We start from the raw sequence: 20,310 nt of genomic DNA, 5'->3' as shown, positions 1-20,310 counted from the left end.
CAGGCAAAAACATTTATTTTTCATGCAGTGGTCAGTTTTGAGATTTTGGGCTAGTTTACTCCTTCAATATGTGTTCTTTCAAGCTGCTATAAAGAAAACGTTGAAAATATACATTAAGATGTTTATTTTAATACATTTTGTTTACTTGCGGCAGTAAGTTTCTCCTTAATTTACCAAGAAGTTAGCATTCCAACGCGACATGCCGAGTCCCGTCTGTTTACTGAAGTCTGTCGTGACCGGTATCGTTGTAAAGCTCTGAGTCTCCTGCACAACGCTATGTAACCCAAATATGGGCATTTCCTTTCTATCAGTAACCAATCGTGAATGTCCAAAGGGGGATTTAAAGCTAACGACGAAATCTCATTTAGAGCTATTTAAATCTTTAACTGCCATTTTATCAAAATGAGTTTTTTGTCATTCTCCAGTACAAACATCTCAGCCTATGTAGCACCTATGTACACCAAACTTTCCAGTTATACACTTAGCAGTATTCTGAAGATATTTTCAGAGGGATTTTGTGACATTTTAATAAAGAAATATGGCGAAAATCGATTTTTTAAGTCTATGGACAGTATATTTTGATTTCCTAAGTAATGAAAGCATATATCCTGAAATCCCTCAGATTTTTTTTTTTTTGCATCTTGTGTGTAAACAAAATAAAAAAAGAATTTTGCACCTGGCTTTATCATATGTTCAGATCTATCTACCAAAAATGCAAAATTGTGCATATTTAATGAGATAATGCCTAATTTGCATAATTAAACATACAAATTTCTAAAACTTGTAATACATTTTTTATATATACTTGTGTAAGTAATCAACTGAGGAAGTTTCATGGTGATATCTATTGTTTTAAAATTTTACCCTATTCACCTGTAGTGTCTCGCCTTAATGCTTCCTTCTTTGAAAAAAAAAAAAAAAATCGTACTGACCCCAAACCTTTGAACAGTAGTGTATAAAACAATAATTAACAAGCCTCATAAAAAAAATCAAATGCAACAACAAATGCCTCTCATCCTTTTTCATATTGAAATAACCAGATTGTTCCCTGCAGGGGGTAAAAGTAGGATATCCAACTATTTAAAGTCAGCGTTGGGCAAGTTACTCTAAAAAAGTCATTAATTACAAGCTACTTCAACAGTGTAATTTGATTACTGTACTAATTACTTTCTCTGAAAAGTGTTACATTACTTATTACTAATTACTTTCTAAATTCCATATCAACTTCGAACAGTTCAACAATACAAGGATAGACATGAAACTGCTATTTTAATTCTTTCAAATAAATAATATAAAATTGCATAAATTATTCTTGAACTGACCAAAGTATTTAAAGGGAGAAGGTTACATTAAAAACATTCATTTTAACATTAAACGTTAAAATTTTATGTTAAATCCACTGTTTTTTATAGAATTGTTCTGAAGTCTACACATCATTTAATGCAATTACATCAGAAGTAACTGTAATTAAATAACAGAAATATTAAGATTAATACCTTATTTTCAAGTGAAAAGTAATTAAATTACCGTAACTGATTACTTAGTAATGAGTTCTGAGAAAACAAGATGTTAATTGAGGGAAAATTTTGTTTAGGTATTTGATTTTATTATCAGGATTTAACTGGACTTGAAGTGTACCAGAAGGTGCCTAGCAGACGTGATTTCTAAATGACAGATACAATAAGAGGCAGAGGGATCATCAGAGATTCATCTGGGGATCAGTCAGGACACTGGCAGATTTTAAGGGTGAGTTTGGCTGGTCTGAAAGTGGCTTTGTGAAGTAAAATCACACCTACTAGTACTCATGGTGGTACTCACATTAATGACTACACGGTTCTGACCAAAATGTGCAACTGACTTACTTTCTTCTGCAGAATGACTTTAATTGTACTGTAAAAGAAATTATATTTTGTGTTCCACAGAAGAAAGGAAATCATACAGGTTTTGGACATGTTGGTAATTCAATGATGACAGAATATTCATATTTTGGGTGAGCTATTCCTTTAATGAAAACTGGGGACGGAGTAAAAATAACTGGACCTTTGAATCGATAGAAATGATCGATATAGTCTGTTGAAATGCTGAAGAATAGTTAGGGATTTGAATGGTTCCAGCCCTACCTCTCTTCTGAGGATACAGTGGACCATGACTATGACAAAGCCTTGCAGAGAGTCAAAGACTGCGAAGAGGATCTGGAATAAAATGGAGCGTTTGTCCGTCATGGCCAGCACCGCAGACATCCAGGTGAGCGCTAACAGAGGGAGCACAACACAGGAACTCCACAGGGAGGCCCTGACACACAAAGAGACATGGTGGAATGAACGACAAAACCCACAGCATTGTGGCCTTGGTCCCAAAAATATTTGTAGCCATTCATTTCCTAAAAAGGCATTGAACTCTCTCTCTCACACACACACACACAATTCAATAAAAAGCTCTTGAACAAACCAACCAGCTTCTAGATACATCAGAACGTGGTATATAAAATAAAAATAATATTTATATGCTAGTTAGAGTGTAGGAAGGCTACATCGCTTTTATAAAAATAATGTTGAAATCAAACTGACTGGCTCCAGATGCTTGACAACCTCAGATCTCATGGTTGGTTTGTCTTGCAGGGTTATTTGCTATTGTAAAATATAAATTTTTCTATGGAGAAAAAAAAACTTTTACAGAAGTCTACTGTTGCACTCTATAGAACATACAGTGAAGAGAAGATAGATTTTGTTTGCTAGTTTCATAACAGATGAAAGCATGCACATGTCCAAATTCTCATCATCATCAAGAGAACAGCAAGCAATTCATTGTTTCAAAAGAGTGTGTCAACATATTACATATTACAGAGAACAAGAGCCAGCTGTTCATTTAACACCTACACAATCTCCTTCCCCAAAGCAAGTGGAAGGACACACACACACAAGCTTATTCAGCATAATCGATTTGCTGAGGCATTGGTGGGTACTTACATGGCATTGCTGGCCGTTGTTGCTGATAAAGCAGTAGTTGAGACAACGCCACATTTGGCACATTTTAAAGTTAGTCCTGTATGGGGCTCGCTCATCTGCCTGCAGGACAGCCAAATAACCAGACAACATGAAGAGAACATATTTACACAGTGATCTGATTATACCAGAAGAGAAGTGTGGATGTTTCTTTTGGAGATATGGAAGAGTGTAATTTCTGCACATTTAGTAGCACCAGAATTTGAATCAATTTGTTTGAGCAGCCGTACTGAGCTGGAAATCTCTCTATTGGCTAACTAATGGTGTGAATTTGGATCGGATGACACTACAGCTCTGTTTCAAAACCTGATGAGGTCTCTGTCAACATAGGCAACTACCTTTAAAGGCAGCTTAGCGTGACAGTCTATCTGAAACAGTTTGATGTTAGCATGTTGCAAAGAAAGTGTGGATGTGCTTCTTTTCATTAGCTCATTTCCACACCTAGTTAACTGACAAGACATTAGGAAGCAGCAACAAGCATGCGAAGTTGCTGCGAGCTGTTCAACATAGCAAGCTGTTTCGATAAAAGACATTTAACAGCCAACCAACTTCTAATTTCAACTGGTTTCCTTATTGAAAAGACATTTTGTATTAAACTGTCAGGAACCCAGGAAACAGGTTTTGGAACAGAGCTTATGAGTTTGACATTTTTTGTTATGTATGTGTTTGTGTAATATTGCTAAATTGGTACTTACCCTGCTCTATGTTTAAGTTTCTTATCCAGGATCCCATCTCTCGAAACCAGTTTATTAAACACCAGAATGCCAATCACCATGTTTACCTGTACACAAACAGTAACACTGTCAGGACCTGATCTTATCAAACTGCAAAAGTGTAAAAGTGCAGTAAATTAACCATACACTGTTTATAGCACTGACTAAATGTAAAAGCTTTCCTTGAATAAACAAATAATACATTCATAGTGCTTTTCACTGTATTTGAGTATTTTACAACTTAGCTTCAAGCTGTACTTTAAAAGTACAACAATACAAATATAAATCTACTGTTTAGTGTTGTGCAGAAGCATTGTTGTGTGAATCTGTGCCACATTACATCTTAATTCAGTCTAAAAACAAACTGCTTAATGATGCATATAAATGACAGGGGTCACACAATCCTCATACCGTTCTACAATGGAGCGAGGCAATTTTCCATTTCAACATTGTCATGCTAGACTAGTCCAGTGAATGACATAAAACATTACAAAAACCACTGGTGTGTGTAGTTATGACTGGTAAATGACAGTAAATAAACAAAGTGTAAAATTACCAGCACCACTGCAGCGGCAGGTCCCACAAATGCATAGAGAAGACCACCTTCCAGAGATAGCCAACAGCTGCAAACACACACAAAAAAAATATCAGCAAATCTTGCATAAAATGTAACATCCAGCATCAACTTAATGGGGCATGGCAGTACACAGTCGTATCGTCCTTGAGTGTCTGGGGATCTGGAGCCATATGCCATGGTTCTACATGAGAAACTTTTAGTGTGGAACAAGAACTCTAAAGAGATCTTAAAACACTGTTTATATCCAGGAATCCTCTGGAGAACTAGGTGGGACGGTTGCAGTCTCTTGGCTCTGACTCACTACTTCATGCTACTGTTTTAATTGCTAAGATTTTCCATGTGCTATGTGTGGGGTCTTTCACGTTTCTGGGTGAACATGAGGAACAAAAGTATAAAAAAGTGAGGTGTCTTACTATTGAGGTGTCCCATATCCTTTAGCTTTTGTGAATCCCATTGAGATAGCGACCACCAAGGCAGGTAATCCTTCAAAAGAGACACAGGAGTGATGAAAGGCCACATACTGGGTAATCCTTCAGAGCAGGAGACTTTCACAGCACATGTACGGTAGCTTCAGTCAGAGGTCAAGCATAAGAAGAAACTAATGCGAGTGGTGCTTGTCCGCGCAAAACCAGCTTCTATGATGCTTAAGTGTGAAGATGCTACAGTTTCCCATATGACGTATGGATTTTTTTATTGCTGTTTTATCACATTGGAAATGACATTTAATTCTACATATTCTTATATAAATAAAATACATTTAAAAATAAAAAAATATATTAATAATTAAATATAACAATATATTTAAAAAACATTTATTTTTTGGGAAATATATATATATATATATATATATATATACACACACACACACACATTCTTTACATAGACATTGCCTTATTCATTTTATATTAAATGTATTTATATTATAATTATTTAAAATTTAGTTAAAACACTCACTAATACCAGCTGATATCCAATATGGTACCAATATTTTTCACATCTCTAATCATGCATGTCTTCAGCAAAAACGTGTTTAGGGTTACATATTTGATTGATAAATTAAACCTAAACATGAGCAACAGTTGCCTAAGCAAACGCCACTGCAGATCTTCAGAGGCACTTCAGGTTTTCAAGTCAGGAATGACATAACTTCTAAATCGTTTGTGACATTTAAGCAGGTAAACAGTTTAATATGAATCCCTGGAGTTTTACACTAAAAACCAGCATGTTAAATACAATTACCACACCTGCTTTTGAACAGAGAGGCTGGAACAATCAAACGGGTCTTGAGCTGAAGTATTATCATATCTGCTATCTTTCTAATCCTCTCTCTCCATTTCTCTGTCTCTCATGTTTGCTGGTCTCGAGCAGGACTGCCATTATGAAAGGGCTCTTTCTGCTCCTGCCACTGTCCTGTGATCTGAATATTAACACCATCCCTCTCGCACTGGTGGCTGAATTTATTGATGCAATCAGCTTGTCTGAAGAACCAGCGAGGGGGCTTGTGGGCCTCCTCCCCTAACCAAAGCTCCACCCCTAGCCACCAAGCAGTTTCATCCTCAACCAATCGGAAAAAGCACTGCAGTGCACACAACGCCACTGTTCCTCCCTCAAAGGTAACATTTAGACTCTGGATGGATGAAAAAAGAGGGAATATCTGAGAAGGACTAAAGAGTTTGACCTGGAAACTGTCCATAATGATATGGTTGTTCCATCACGGATATAAACTATACCTGTGGATTTATAGTTCAGCCGAACAAACACAGCATAGTCTGCCAGATAGTGAGAACGAAGTGCCTCGTGTTCCTATGACCTAAGTAGGGGTCATGCAATTAAACAGACCAGCTGTTGGTTTTCTGATCTTTAACAGATGTTTCACATTAGTACTTTTCCACTGAGACACCATTTGGTTCCAAACGAAGCAAAAAAAACCCCCAAAAAATTCAAATGAGATGAATTTAACAGACCACTGAAATTTACTAGAATACCACTACTAAAAAAAGTTTAGGGTAAAGATTATTCATCATAAACAGCAGCGGCAGCAACTCAATGCATTGCTGAAGATCAAACATCATCAGAATGAGATTTAAGTGACTTTAAAAGTGGCATGGTTGTTGGTGCCAGATGGGCTGGTCTGTATTCGCAATGTGTACCTAATAAAGTGGTCCCACATTTTTGTGCCGTGTCATACTAGAGGTAGACATTAACAGAGGTGTAATGATCCGGAAGGTGGCTGCTAGTATCCTTAACTTATTTTTGTCTGGTCGAACTCACTTCTTAACGTCAATTGTTAAGCGAATGGAGTCACGGACGGATGGAAAAGCAGGAGCAACAATTTAATTTAATAGCAGACGTCACTTATCAAGTCTTCCGCCATTAAGCTCTGAGATACTGAAAACAAACCACTTCAGATCTAAAAGTGAGTCTTGTTTTATAAATGCTTTAATTCAAGAAACATTTCATGAATACCAATCATTTAATTAATCCGCCATCAATGTTTATCGAAAAAGCCAAACTAATAAACGGTTCACATATCTATCTTTGTCTATCTTCTTCTGTCATGTCTTTTTCCTCTGCACACAGCAAAACACTGCAATGATGGAAAGACAGAGCCTTGTTTGTTGCTAGGTAACTGGAGGGATGAGCGCTTGCTCTTCTGTAATCAATTTGATGTGTGTGTAAAGTGGTCCTGTGTAAGAAACCCCGGGGGAGGTATGGAACATACGAGACGATATTTAAAGGGGTCATGAACTGAATTTTTTTAATTTTGTAATGTTTCCTGAGGTGCACATAAAATATCAAAAACTGTCATTTTAGCCTCTGATTTAAACACTCTGCTGTGAGACTTCAGTTTAAACGCCCACTGCTGTGATTGGCTGACATCTTTGCATATGAAATAAGTATTACATGTGGAACTCTCGAAAACTTTTACTACGTTTTTACTATTACAGCTGTCAAGATTAACTTATTGTGAAAAGTGTTGAATATAACATTATATTTAGATCTACTCCTGTCACTCCTGTCGCATGAAAGGTTGCAGTAATGAGGATTTTAGCCGATCACAGACATGTTGAGCGCATGAATGCAGTGATCTCATCATTACAACTCGATTTCTGCACTCTTACGAATGCTTTCATCATAACTAACAGTTCAAAGATTATGCAAGAGCATAGGCAGTGTCATTGATTGTAACAGGAGTTTTGAAGAGAACTGTCACTGATAAACTCTCGCTTTTTGATTGACAGCCCCAGCAGATTATAAAGAGTGTTCTTTGATTGCTTTCTGTATATAACAATCACAATTTAAAAAACGGATTATTTTTAAGCTACTTAGAGAAACAATGTGAAGTTGATAATTTAGTCACTGGCTTGATTTACTGACGCATAAACAGCAATAAACGATTTTGAGACAAATAACGTCTGACTGTACATAATCATATCAGAAATCATCGGTCACAGATCAGGCATTACAATTAACACAGTTACTTACATGTTGTGGCATTACTGTCGGGTCCATATCTTACAGTAAAAGACTGTTTGCAAAGCCTGCGCAGAAATGCGACTGATTTACCAAAAAAAACCTGAGACATTCACATAGTTGAAAATAACTACTTTCCTAGCATTAGGGTTCTTTGGAAGCTAATGTTATTTTTAGTCCAGTGATCCTGTATCTCTCTCCAGCTCACTAACGTGCCAGTGGACGAGGCCAAAGATTGGTTTGATTCTGCAGAGGTGGTCTTTCGTTGTACTATTACGTCATAATGTGACAACCTTCCAAATGAGTCGTTTTCTGAGCTTGGATTCAATAAACTCTGTTTTTGGACTAACAAGTAAGTGTTGAGCTCTGAAACAGGATGTTTTTACAGTACAATGACCTCTTACATGTCAATTTTGAAAATTTTATTCCTCAATTCATGACGCCTTTAAAAATTACCCACTCACATTGTCTGTATTTGAGAAGTAAACACCAGCTGCATGACGATGATGAAGCAGTAACATTAGTAAAGAAAGAGGGAGAGATACTGTAAGTATTATGGAGATCCAAGCACTCACCCCATCCCAGGCAGAGGAAGCGTTTCCGAATGAGCCTGGTCCGAACTTTCCCTGTCACAGCCATATAAGACTGCCAAGCTTCTGTCAAAACCCAGCAGAAGGACGCCAGGAAAAAGAAGTGCAGAAATGCAGTTGTCATCGTGCATATGCCCTGTCCATTCAACAGAGAGAGAGAGAGAGAGAGGGGAGGAAGGGATAAAATATTTTGAAACAAGTCATGTCTACATGAGGGTTTTTGGACTGTCAATTGAATATCACACAGCCAAACTTTGGGTGGAATTACTAAAATTCCCTTATTAAAATTACAGGAAATGTGAACTCACTGAAAAAAAAAAAAAATGGCTCCCTCAATGCACGTACTCCCTTTGATTTTCATGCAAGATGTTGTGAAAAGCCTGTGACTAAAGCCCTATTTGCACGGGATTAGTATTACCTGGTGACCTCTAGTCATTTGTAATATTTGCGGAGGTTGTCTGTGATCTTAATCCCGTGCGAATCGGCCATGTCTGTAATTTGTAATGTAAAAATTCCCCTGCAAATGACCTATCACCTACCTACCGAACACAGAGGTCTTGTAAGAATATTAAACCTGTGCGAATCGGCATCTCAGTGATTTGGCCAGATTTGGCGGAGTCGTATATAATTTTTTCAAGGTTTTTGTTTCCTGTGCGTTTTCGCGAGTGTTTTCATAGTATTTTGGGTGCTAGGTCATATCGCTATACACCATACAACTAAACAATTTGCAGAAAGAGAAAGCTGAAAACCATCAGAAGAGCGAAAACAAAAAGAATGATTAGTTGGAGACCATAGATGACATGTGGTAAGGAACATTCTTCTGTTTATAAAGACCTATAATGATAAGACATTTCCAAGCAATAGCCTATCCAAAATTCGCAAAATTCAGATATTACATCATATCCGGGAGACAAGTCAGTAAATTCTAGTAAAATCACAGGCTTCGCTTATACCATGTGAATGCGCCACACGGAATTCAAATGTGGTGGGGTAATTTCTAAAACACACAAGGTCCACAGATAATACTAATCCCAAGAGAATAGGGCTTAAAAAAAGCGACAAACTCGGCTAGATCATAATTTAGGACCTGGCACTTTGATGGTATGTACCGTGTTCACAATGTGCTCTTGTGGATATGGGTTGGATTAAAAAAATATCCAAATTTCATATAAAAAAGTAATAATTTCATTTAGCGAAAATAATGGGGTCGTAAAGATATTTTTTGGAAATAAATTAATACTTAAATTCAGCAAGGATGCATTAAACTGATCAAAAATGACAGTAAAGACTTTTGTATTATTACAAAAAAAAAATCAAATCAATTGAACTTTTGAACTTTATATTTCCTCCAAAATATTTAGCAGCACAACTGCTTTCAATATGGATAATAATAAATTATTCTTGAGCATCAAATCAGCATATTAGAATGATTTCTGAAGGATCACATGCCACTGAAGACTGGAGTCATGATACTGAAAAGAGGAATTTTACAATTACATTTTAAAATATAAACAGAAAATGGTTATATTTAATTTATAATAATATTTCACAATACTTCTGTTTTTACTGTAAGAAAAAAAAGAAGAAAAAAAAAGGAAAACACACTGCCACAATGCTCTCAAACCCTATTTTAATTGTGTACAAAAAAAGTTTCAACCTACCGTCAGTTAACATAAATGAGTCAGTAGAGCAAGTTTAATATAAACTTAAACATACTGTGATATTGATATCATCCCACACTTCTGATTCCAAATCTAGAAAATCTCACTGCAATTAAAACATGTGCTCTGGACATTCTCAACACTTTGTCACCAATAGCAAGCAGACAGAGGGTATGAGATACCCTCAGCACCAAAAGCACATCTTTCTCTTCACATGAGTATCTTTCCTCACTGAATTTGGCAGTCAGTGTGTCTCATGCAAATCTTTTAAGACTGGAATGATCAGCATGTGACAAAAACACCTCTTTCCTAAAACCGTGGTTCCCACTACATTTGACCAATGAACTTCCATGACATTTCCATTCGCTCTAAATTGCTGGGAATACATCAAGACAGTGAAATACTTTAGAGCAGTGCTTCTCAACCGGTGGGTCGTGAGTCGCAAGACTGTTTTGTGGGTTGTGGAGTGTGCAGTTAAAAAGACAACATGAACAACAAAAACATCATTCTAAATGACTTATATTGAAAGATGTGCATGAAAGCTGTTGACTCTTCTGTCAGATATAGTTTAATGAGTGCCTGAGAAAAACACGTTATTCACCTGAAACACCTGATTCAGTATCTGCTGTCAGATGAGATGTTGTCAGGCTATATGGCTATATGTAACTTGTTACGAAATAAAAAGTCTCTCACCTCAGAAAAACAAACTTTCCTGTATATCACTTCACAATATATAAAGAGCAGATGAAATTACAAGCAGGTATGATGTTCATTCTATTCAGTTTCCATGCGTTTCATTAACAGTTCATGTTATAATTGTGTATTTACCATGGTAACTAGTTTCCATAACACCAAAATACCAATTTATTTTCAATTTCTTGTTATTTTGTATAGTTTTAAATGACTGTGGCGGCTCATAACCACGTACTAACTTTGACTGCTATTTAATAGCCTTACCTTATACTGTTTATTCATCAGTGTTAGTGATATTCTTACAATTTATGTGTATGTTAAGTAAAGTACTTGTGTGTGTGTGTGTGTGTCAACCGCTTTTGTGAAATAAATTTGCTTGGTTTTTGAAAGCAAATCGACCGATTTGCTGAATGGTTGATATTAATGTTGTAAAATCCCTAAAATCGGATTGATTGGTAGGAAAGACCATCAAGGATGCTGATACCAGGGAACTACACTAGACTTTTTCAGTTACTGGCGCAAAACATGATTTGGTCGCACAAATTATTTATAGTAAGCCGCTCTGGATAATAATGAACAATAATGAAACTGTATTGCATACAGATGTGCTTTTTATTTTACTTGCCATCTTTTAAACCACATGCCTTCTTGTTTTTGTTTTCTTTAACATTGGTTGGGATAGATTTACTGCAATAGAAAATACAGTACACAATAAAGTGTAAAATGGATTTCAACATGCTATGGTTGGCACAGATGGGCAGACTCCTGAACTCTTAAGTAGTGATGCACCGATGTGAAAATTGTGGCCGATACAGATAACCGATATTAATATTGCTGTTATGGCCGATACCGATATTTACCGATGTCGATATCTCTGTATAGAAAACAAATTTACTGATAATCAAATAAAGAGATATTTTCCAAAACACTTTTTTTTTTTTTTACTTTAAAAATGACTGATATTGGGCACCTTTACCTGTGTGCAAAATATGTCACACATAGGACACACATGCATTATATTGCATTGCATATAATGTGTGCTGGTCAACTTGTCTAACATTAAGAAACCCCTAGAAAACAGTAAAAAAAAACAAAAAAAACAGGAACATTGTGTACAATTAAGATAGGCTACTTAATTTATTATTCCAATATCCAAATATGATACTAAATAGCACAGGGAAAAGGGCTTCTATTTGTGACGTGTTGTCTTTGCACATTTTAAACAGGACACGCATTAGCTGAATAAATGTTAGCCAGTACAAACATATTTATAGAAAACAGTTGACAATGAAGGAGTCTAATAATAGCATAACGATTCACTTATTCTAAAAATAATATCAAGTATAAGTTAGACGAATCCGACATATAACGAGGGCTGTGTTAACAGTAAAACGTCCGTCATTTAACGAATTTTAAAAACACGGATGGATAATACAAAATGCTTTCTGACATTTTGACAGAAAAAAAAACAAGCAAGAACAAAATTTAAACTATAGCCCGTCAGTTTTCATTTTACAATTATCTTCTCTCTCGTCCGTGTTTGTGAGAGAGCTCGCGCAGCACTGATACAATGGTACGTTTTAATCTAAGTAACGGTCGCGGGGCTGAAGCCAACTTGATGTGTTCAATGCTCAGAGCACGTTATAAAACGTATTCTTAAAATACACATTTCTGTTTTAATAAATGCTCATAGTAATTCATAGCATATTGCCTAAAACATAGGTACAAAAATAATCAGTGATACATTTGCGACCCATTAAAAATTAGGGTCGCAATGGCATTTCAAAAGGTCGCATATGCGACCATTTTGGTCGCAGTGTAGTTCCCTGGATACAGGAACATGTCTTAGGCAAAGCACATTAAGGCTAGCCGCCTACAAGTGAATCTTGTAGAGGGAGAACCTGGATGCTCATGGCATAGAAGAGAGCTGTGAGCACAGCTGACATGAGCCAGAGACAAGCTGGACGGAACGTAATGAAGACCCGGCTTCAACCTGCTCCCGGTCCACCTGATGTGGCCAAGACGAATGCTGTGAAAATGGATCAACTGGCAGCATGCGATGGGACACCTGATGCTGTTGAGCTCTCTCACACTGCCATAAAACCACAACTCCTCAGTAAACCAGCTTTTATGATTACATGCACACAACATCCGGGAGATTTAGCTTGAAGTTCACAGCCAGGGTGCATCTAAGCCAGACGACTTCTGGACCGATGTTCCCTTACGCATACACTGCTCCTTGACTTCCAGAATTAGAAGGACAAGAAGGTTATATAATTAGTATAATCTCTACAATTAGTATAAAACTTTTGGATCTTTTTATCACTTTTTATTGATAAACTACATTCTAAAGTTTAAAGTCTTATTTTTTGTGAATAAATGAATCACTTTTATTGAGCAAAGATGCCTTAAATTGATCAAAAGTGACAGTAAATACATTTACAATGTTACTAAAGATGTCTATTTAAAAAAAATAAAACTTTATATTCATAAAATAATCCTGAAAAAATGCATCTCAAAAATTTTAAGCAGCACAACTGTTTTAAACATTGATGATAATAAAAAGAAATGTTTCTTGGGCGGCACATCAGATGATTTCTGAAGATCATGTCACACTGAAGACTGGGAGTACTCGGGGGCGGGGCTTGTGTGGGGGCGGGGCAAGTCTGTCATGGCGACAATGAAAATATTTTAACTGAAACACCGTAATGAAAATTAATGCTGACAAATAAAAATATGACATGCAAATATGTCTATCAAAATATGAAAATATGACTAGAAGAATAACAGATTGCTAGATTATCAATAATACATGTTTTCGAAAAAGAAACATAGCAGCTGCATGAGTTGAAGCTGAAGAGTGAATGAACACCAGTAAACTGAAGCCCGTTCTATATGACGCATCCTATATGAGATTAATCAGATAATCTAGATACGCAACATAAGGGTAATATTACAAATTGAACTGCCTTGAATTTCAATGTTGTTGTTTTCGGCACGGCTATTACCGTCACGGTAATAGAAAGTCACGGCTATTACCGTTTTCATGATCGATCACATCCTTAGTACAGTGATCATACTATCCTTCCTAATAGTGATATTACAACACATTTTAGGCTTAATATTAAGAAATGTGTATTGTGCAAAAAAAAGTTTAAATATAATATTTATATCAGTAAATCTCGTGACATCAGTAAATATGTTAATAGATTTGTACTATACTTAGTATGAAATAAATGTATTTTGGTATGGTTTTTTTTTTTTCACTATGTCAAAGCAGAAGTAGGCCTAACCACTAGGCCACAGCTAAGGACTACATATCTAAGTACTTTTCAGTTAAATTTACACACTTAATGTTACATAAACACTTAGCGTTGCCTCCTCATACTCCACTGCTGGAAGATACTTTAAACTAGAGGTAAATACTTCAACTGGATCTTAACACCACATTTTCAGAGGCATTTCTAGGTGTCAGATGTGTTTCGTGTAATGCTAGCTTCTTAGCAAACAAGATGGGAGGTGATGTGGCTCATGGCACATGCGTGTCACCCCAGGACCTCACAACCATATGGGCCAGTGCTAATGACTGATGAAGAAACACTTATGCCACAGAGCATAAATTAACTGCTATAAATACAGTATCGATTGACGCTATTAACAAGTAGCTTTGCGTGCCTTTTTAGGCAAATACACATAGCAAAGAACTACAAACAGAAAAGAAACGAAGCATTGTTCCTCAGGTCTCCTATGATAACATCACACGAGGAACAAGGTGTGTTTGATCGCATTTGAGGGCACATGAAAGCCCCTAACCTGAGTGGGAATTTGACTTGTGGCTTTAAGTACCAAATGTACTATATCTGTATGCGTGTGGGTTTGCCTGAAGAGCTGGGCAGCAGAGGAAGTGGAGGGGGTGGCACACAGCCTCAGCTGAAATCCTGAGTACACAATGCCCTTTACAAAGGCAAATTGCCGGGAGATATTGAGCCCACTGTGTCTGTATCCATGGCAACAGAGGAAGTTCAAGAGAACAGTAAAGAACAACATAGCTGACGTAAAGGAAGGCGTGTGTGTGTGTATGTCGATGGGCTGACGCTGGTGTGCTCTGCTGGAATCGGTGTACGCGAGCGAGCGTGAGGCCAGGGAGGGGTCGAGACATTAACTTTAAGGTTAGAGAGTTCATTTTCATACATGGACGACGACTCTCTGGTGTAATGCTAACTCACTTCAATAAGCTTCCGGACACAGTTTGAGGTTGAAGCAAATATGAAATAAGCCTATTTAATATGCTTCAAATTCAGAGAAATATTAAATCATGGCAAACAACGCCTAATGAGATTCATTTATGTATCCAGTTGGGTTTTCACTTATTAAACTGCATGTTTGAACTCTGGTGCACATGCAATGCCTGTACACTTCAATAAAATGCAGTTAACTAATACATTAATGCAATGAATTGAAAGCAATTCAAAAATTAAAAATAGAACATTAATAATCAGATATCCTACAGCTTTAATTGTGGAATAGGTTGTTTTACACAATGTTTTCTGAGAGTGTTTCTCTGTTAAAGGGGTGGTTGATTATGATTTCACTTTTCTAACTTTAGTTAGTGTGTAATGCTGCTGTTTGAGCATAAACAACATCTGCACAGTTACGACGCTCAAAGTTCAAAGCAAAGGGAGATATTTTCTTTTAAAGAAATTGTTTAAGGGCTACAACAAATGGCTGGTAGGGACTACACAACATTCCTCCTAGGTGAGTGACATCACTAAGCCTAGAATTTACATAAACCCCACCACCGGGAACGTGATTTATGCTAATCAATAACCAGAAGATAACTACACATAAGCTACATAAATTCATCAACATGCAGACAACATTTCTGAATGGTTAGTTGTCACTTCTTCTTGAGTCTCTCCATCTTTGTCTGTCTCTGGTTTGAACATAAAAGGCTAAAAGTTTTTGAAATGTTCAGTGCATGTCTGTGTGAGGTAATCAAAGCTGCTAAGGACACAAGCTGTTGTAGCTCCTCCCTCTGTGCCGGGAGCAGCAGCTCATTTGCATTTAAAGGGACAGACACAAAAACGGTGCGTTTTTGCTCACCCTAAAAAAGTAACAATTTTAACATGCTATATAAAAATATCTGTGGCGTATTTTGAGCTAAAACTTTACATACACACTTTAGGGACATCAAAGACTTATTTTACATCTTGTGAAAAGGGCATTATACCACCCCTTTAAAGTTCACAAATATGAGTTTTAATCAAAATAAAACAATAAAATAAAATAATCATGTTGGAATATATGAAGACTTCAGTCCGCCTGACATTTTTTCTTTTAAATTAGCATTTTTTTAATCAGGATACTATGTTTAGGTTGAGTAATTTCACTTTAATAGCAATGAAAAGGTTATTAGTCAGTTATTGAAATGCCTTATTTTCAAAAACGTCACTTAAGTCAATTCATTGGTATTTACCAAGTTTAATTGTCTTTTTCTGCAAAACAAGTCCATGTGTACTTTTTTTTGCAAAAAGTCTTGTCGTGGATGGAATAGAGCTGTTCTTTAATAGCATGACTTTGTCATACTCAGATTCTAGTCAGAATGTGAGTCTGATACTGCTCCATTGGGCTGTGATTATGGGGCGTGTTTCAACCGAACCAGGAAGGAAAATGCCTCTGCACTCAACTGGATAGACCTACAGCCAATCAGAGCAATAGAGTAAGTGACATATGTTCTTCATTCATGTTTCCGATCGACAAATGCCTTGATCGCGGTTCTCTGTTCCTCTTTTAAAATGAATGCGCTGTCGATATCTTCTATAACAGACGCGATGGCGGAATCTACACATGATGTTTCGTAAACAAAGTTCGAGAGGAGCACGTTCAAATAATCAATCCAATCAACTTGTCATCAAACAATTACCATGTCTACCTTATCAGCATGAGAGGAAGCTTATATTTATTCACTCTGTCAACTCACCTAACATTCCTTGACAGTTTTCAGCATCCCCCCAATCACTCTCGGCTTGTTCTTCCACAGCCTGGAATACGGGGGGAGTAGGCTACTTTGGGTTCGGGCCGAATACCGAGCCCGTCCTCTCCTCAGACAACACCCCCAAATATGCATTTATTCTATCTGACTTATTTGTAAGTGTGAACTCGTGAAATCTAAATTCTCCAGAGGCAGTCATCTTTTCTTTTACTGTCTATGCATCTTTGTTGTAAACGAATTCAACCCAAGCGCTCTTTGATGACGTGGATGATTACGTTACCGTTGCTCATCTGTCCATCATCGATTAATGCCCGCCCTGACAATTTGATTGGCTCGGCCTTCTGGGAGCCGAGCATAATTACTCCTCAACGGATCGAGTCCAGACCGAACTTCCCGACCAAAAAATGTTGTGGTCGGGGTTCGGGCTGGCACCCAGGCTAGTTCTTTAACGTAAGTTATGTTAGTTTCTGTCAGTTACAGCAGCACACGAAACACTTGTTTACATGCTAGCCGCGAAATCCTGTCATTGCCACTGTAACGATTTTCTTTAGCCTTAGAACAGGCAGAATTATGAGGTTGATGACGTTTTCTTTTGCCATTAACTGAAACTACCACAGGTTCATCCATTTCATCTTACTCCTCTGTCTTGTTTAGTTAAACATCTCTTTAAACAGGATACAAAACTTGCAGCTCGACAATTAAAAGACGGCTCATACATGCCGTAATTAATCTTGAAATGATTCGATTCTGATTGGTTCTGTGAACTTAGGTTTTTGCTAGGCAAAAGAAGCAGCATTTAGAGGTTTCTGCCAACAAACTGGTATTTCTGAATGGGCTGATTCAGGGATTTAGCAGGTTTGAAGCGAAAGTATTTGATGAACTTATATGTGAGGTGGTATATCGGAGGTGGCGTTTAGCAGCTTTTGCATCTGAAGTCTGATATATATTTTTTTAGATTAGATCATATTAAATCTATTGTCATTCTGCAGAGTACAAGTACAGAGCCAATGAAATGCAATAGTTCTCTATTATAATTTACAATATGCGTTTTTATCACAATAAAATAAAAAATAACTCCATGTTGTTGAAAACCTTAATTGTCACTGTGAAATTCAGTAGTGCTCAGTACCTCCGTGAAGTTGGCACCCCATAAAACAAAATAATTTCCAAAACTATGCCATTCGTTTGTGCTGCGTTTGTGCTGATTTATGCCGCAAAAACAAACGTTTGTGCTGGTTTGGTGTTTGAGATATTGAACATTATTTTTTTGGGTTGTGTGACGTCACTCTCCACCCCATGTCCTTCAAATCGCTCCAAACCGGTGTCATTCGTTTGTGCTCGGGTTGTGCTGGTTTGTGCCGTTAAAACAAAAACTGTATCTGTTTTCCTTTCGCAGATATAACAAATTTAATTCGGGGCAGTGACGTCACTCTCCACCCCACCTCATCTAAATCGCTCCAAACCGGTGTCGTTCGTTTGTGCTCGATTTGTGCTGGTTTGTGCCGCTGAAAGAAACAGTGCAACTACGATCCCCTCTTAAACATAAAAAAGAAACTTTTTAAGTACAGTTACATAACTGTCCACCCCATATGGTCCAAATCGTTGCAAAACTGTGCCGCTCGTTTGTGCTCGATTTGTGCCGGTTTGTGCCGTTACGATGAACATTGTATCTTTTTCCCCTCACACATTGGATTCGGGACAGTGACGTCACTCTCCACCCCATGCCGTCCAAATCGCCCCAAACCGGTGCTTTTTGTTTGTGTTCGATTTGTGCTGTTTTGTGCCGTAGAAAGAACCATCATAAATGATTCCATTCTTTAGACATCACAAAATCTTTGGAGGAGTAGTAACGTCACGCAAGCAAGCCGCGCTCTCCATCCATCTCGTCTACAAACCTGTCCGGTTCGTTTGTGCTCGCACAGGGCCGCAGTTGTCAGTGTTCTTTTCTTTAGATATGGGAATGTTTTATTTTAGATTTGTGCTATTGACATTTGGTCTTTATATAATCACCAATGCACTACGATATGTAGGCTAATGTATACTGTCACTACTCTGGCTGTAAGCTACGTGTGACTGATGCTTAATTTTTGTATTAAAATAAAATAAAATAACCAATAATAATAAAATAAAAAAATGTATTTAAAAAATTGTGTAGCCTAGTGTCTTAAGTTTTCTGAACTCAAAAGTAACACAAACGTTTGTTTTTGCGGCACAAATCAGCACAAACGCAGCACAAACGAATGGCATAGTTTTGGAAATTATTTCGTTTTATGGGGTGCCAACTTCACGGAGGTGTGCTCAGTTATAGTTACATGCATTTTAATCAAAATAAAATAAAATAAAATAAAATAATGAAAACTTGAGATGCACTGCAAATCGTCTTTAAGGCAAATCGTGACTCCCTGAATCAAAATCGAATATTGAGGTGCCAAAATATTCCTGCACCTAATATTTTTCCCCCACCATTCTCTGTATGCATTTGTCATATTGTACTTTACCAAGGGTGACTTTAAACAGAACTGCTCTCTTGGTATTTACAGGAATGTGTTTACGTCATTCTATCATAGCACTCACACGTCGCGCAGGGACCAAGCTGTCAGAAGATAACTATAGAATACTGTCTTCATCACAAAGCTCAACTAAAAGGCTGGGAAAAAATAATACCACCCCAGATAACATCTACAGATGCCAATGTCACAAGTTTGCCAGTGCAGTAGGTCAGTTAGCCCATTAAGCTGTCATTAACTATTTATCATTCAGCTGTTCAAACATGAAAAAGACTGACTCATTTTACCCCAAGGGAAAGTTATAGATAAAACAAATTAGAGCATGTTTTTACTGAAAGCTATCTTGACAGATCATCAAAGTGGCTGATGTGTCAGAAGGATTCAAATCTTTGACTCTAAGCTAAATAATTTGATCTGTGAGTCATCCGTCACGGTTTCTTATCAACAGAGAATCCTTTCATTTCAGATGATTCTTCGAGGGAGCTTCAATATTCTCTTTGAAGAGGCGATTAAATGATGCCATGAATAATAATAAAAAAATAATGTAGCATAATCGAAGTCATTTAAAAGTAAATACGTGATGGGAATATGAGGTCACTGCATTGTCCTCTGCCAGTGAGACTCTACCAAGTGGAATAAACTTCTGATAATTGGAGGGTGCGACTTAAAATAATGAAACATTTACGTAATTACCAAAGCCATTAATTCAGTACTGACTTTCAATTTTGTAACTGAGAAAAATTATCTAAGAAATTAAGACTTTTTTTCAGGACATCATAACTTGTATATTTTGCTCAATCAGCCTTTTTTTTTTTCATTAAACCTCACTTAATTTATTATTTTATCTCTGTTTTTCGAATAACCATCTCAATGAAGCCTGTTTAACTCCAGTTTAAATATATATATATACTGTATATATATATAAATATTTACTCCTACAGGAGAATTTTACAGAATTATTGAACAGCTCTTTGGCAATGACCAGGTGACATGGATAAAATAAATAAATAAAAGTATTCAATTTAAAAAGTATTCAATACTCACTCTATTCCATTCATTATCTTCTGAAGCTTATATGGCAGCTTTCTGTGAAGAGCAGCT

At 36.9% G+C, this 20,310-nt stretch overlaps 1 protein-coding gene across 4 annotated transcripts in view; it reads right to left on the bottom strand.

Moving 5' to 3' along the window:
- Positions 1–20,310, bottom strand: part of adgrb3 (adhesion G protein-coupled receptor B3) — a 182,327-nt gene that overhangs the window by 13,894 nt on the left and 148,123 nt on the right. For all 4 annotated transcript variants that reach the window (XM_084092600.1, XM_084092602.1, XM_084092603.1 and 1 more), the window contains 6 exons: positions 8,342–8,492; positions 4,706–4,775; positions 4,272–4,338; positions 3,698–3,783; positions 2,967–3,065; positions 2,121–2,292 (listed from right to left, as the gene is read on the bottom strand). In XM_084092600.1, coding sequence (XP_083948726.1) covers positions 2,121–2,292; positions 2,967–3,065; positions 3,698–3,783; positions 4,272–4,338; positions 4,706–4,775; positions 8,342–8,492 — 645 coding nt within the window. The remainder of the gene's footprint in view (positions 1–2,120; positions 2,293–2,966; positions 3,066–3,697; positions 3,784–4,271; positions 4,339–4,705; positions 4,776–8,341; positions 8,493–20,310) is intronic.

Source organism: Abramis brama (assembly GCF_963993115.1).
Source record: "Abramis brama genome assembly, chromosome: 19".
Classification (NCBI taxonomy): domain Eukaryota; kingdom Metazoa; phylum Chordata; class Actinopteri; order Cypriniformes; family Leuciscidae; genus Abramis; species Abramis brama.
This window is presented reverse-complemented; position numbering and strand designations above follow the sequence as displayed.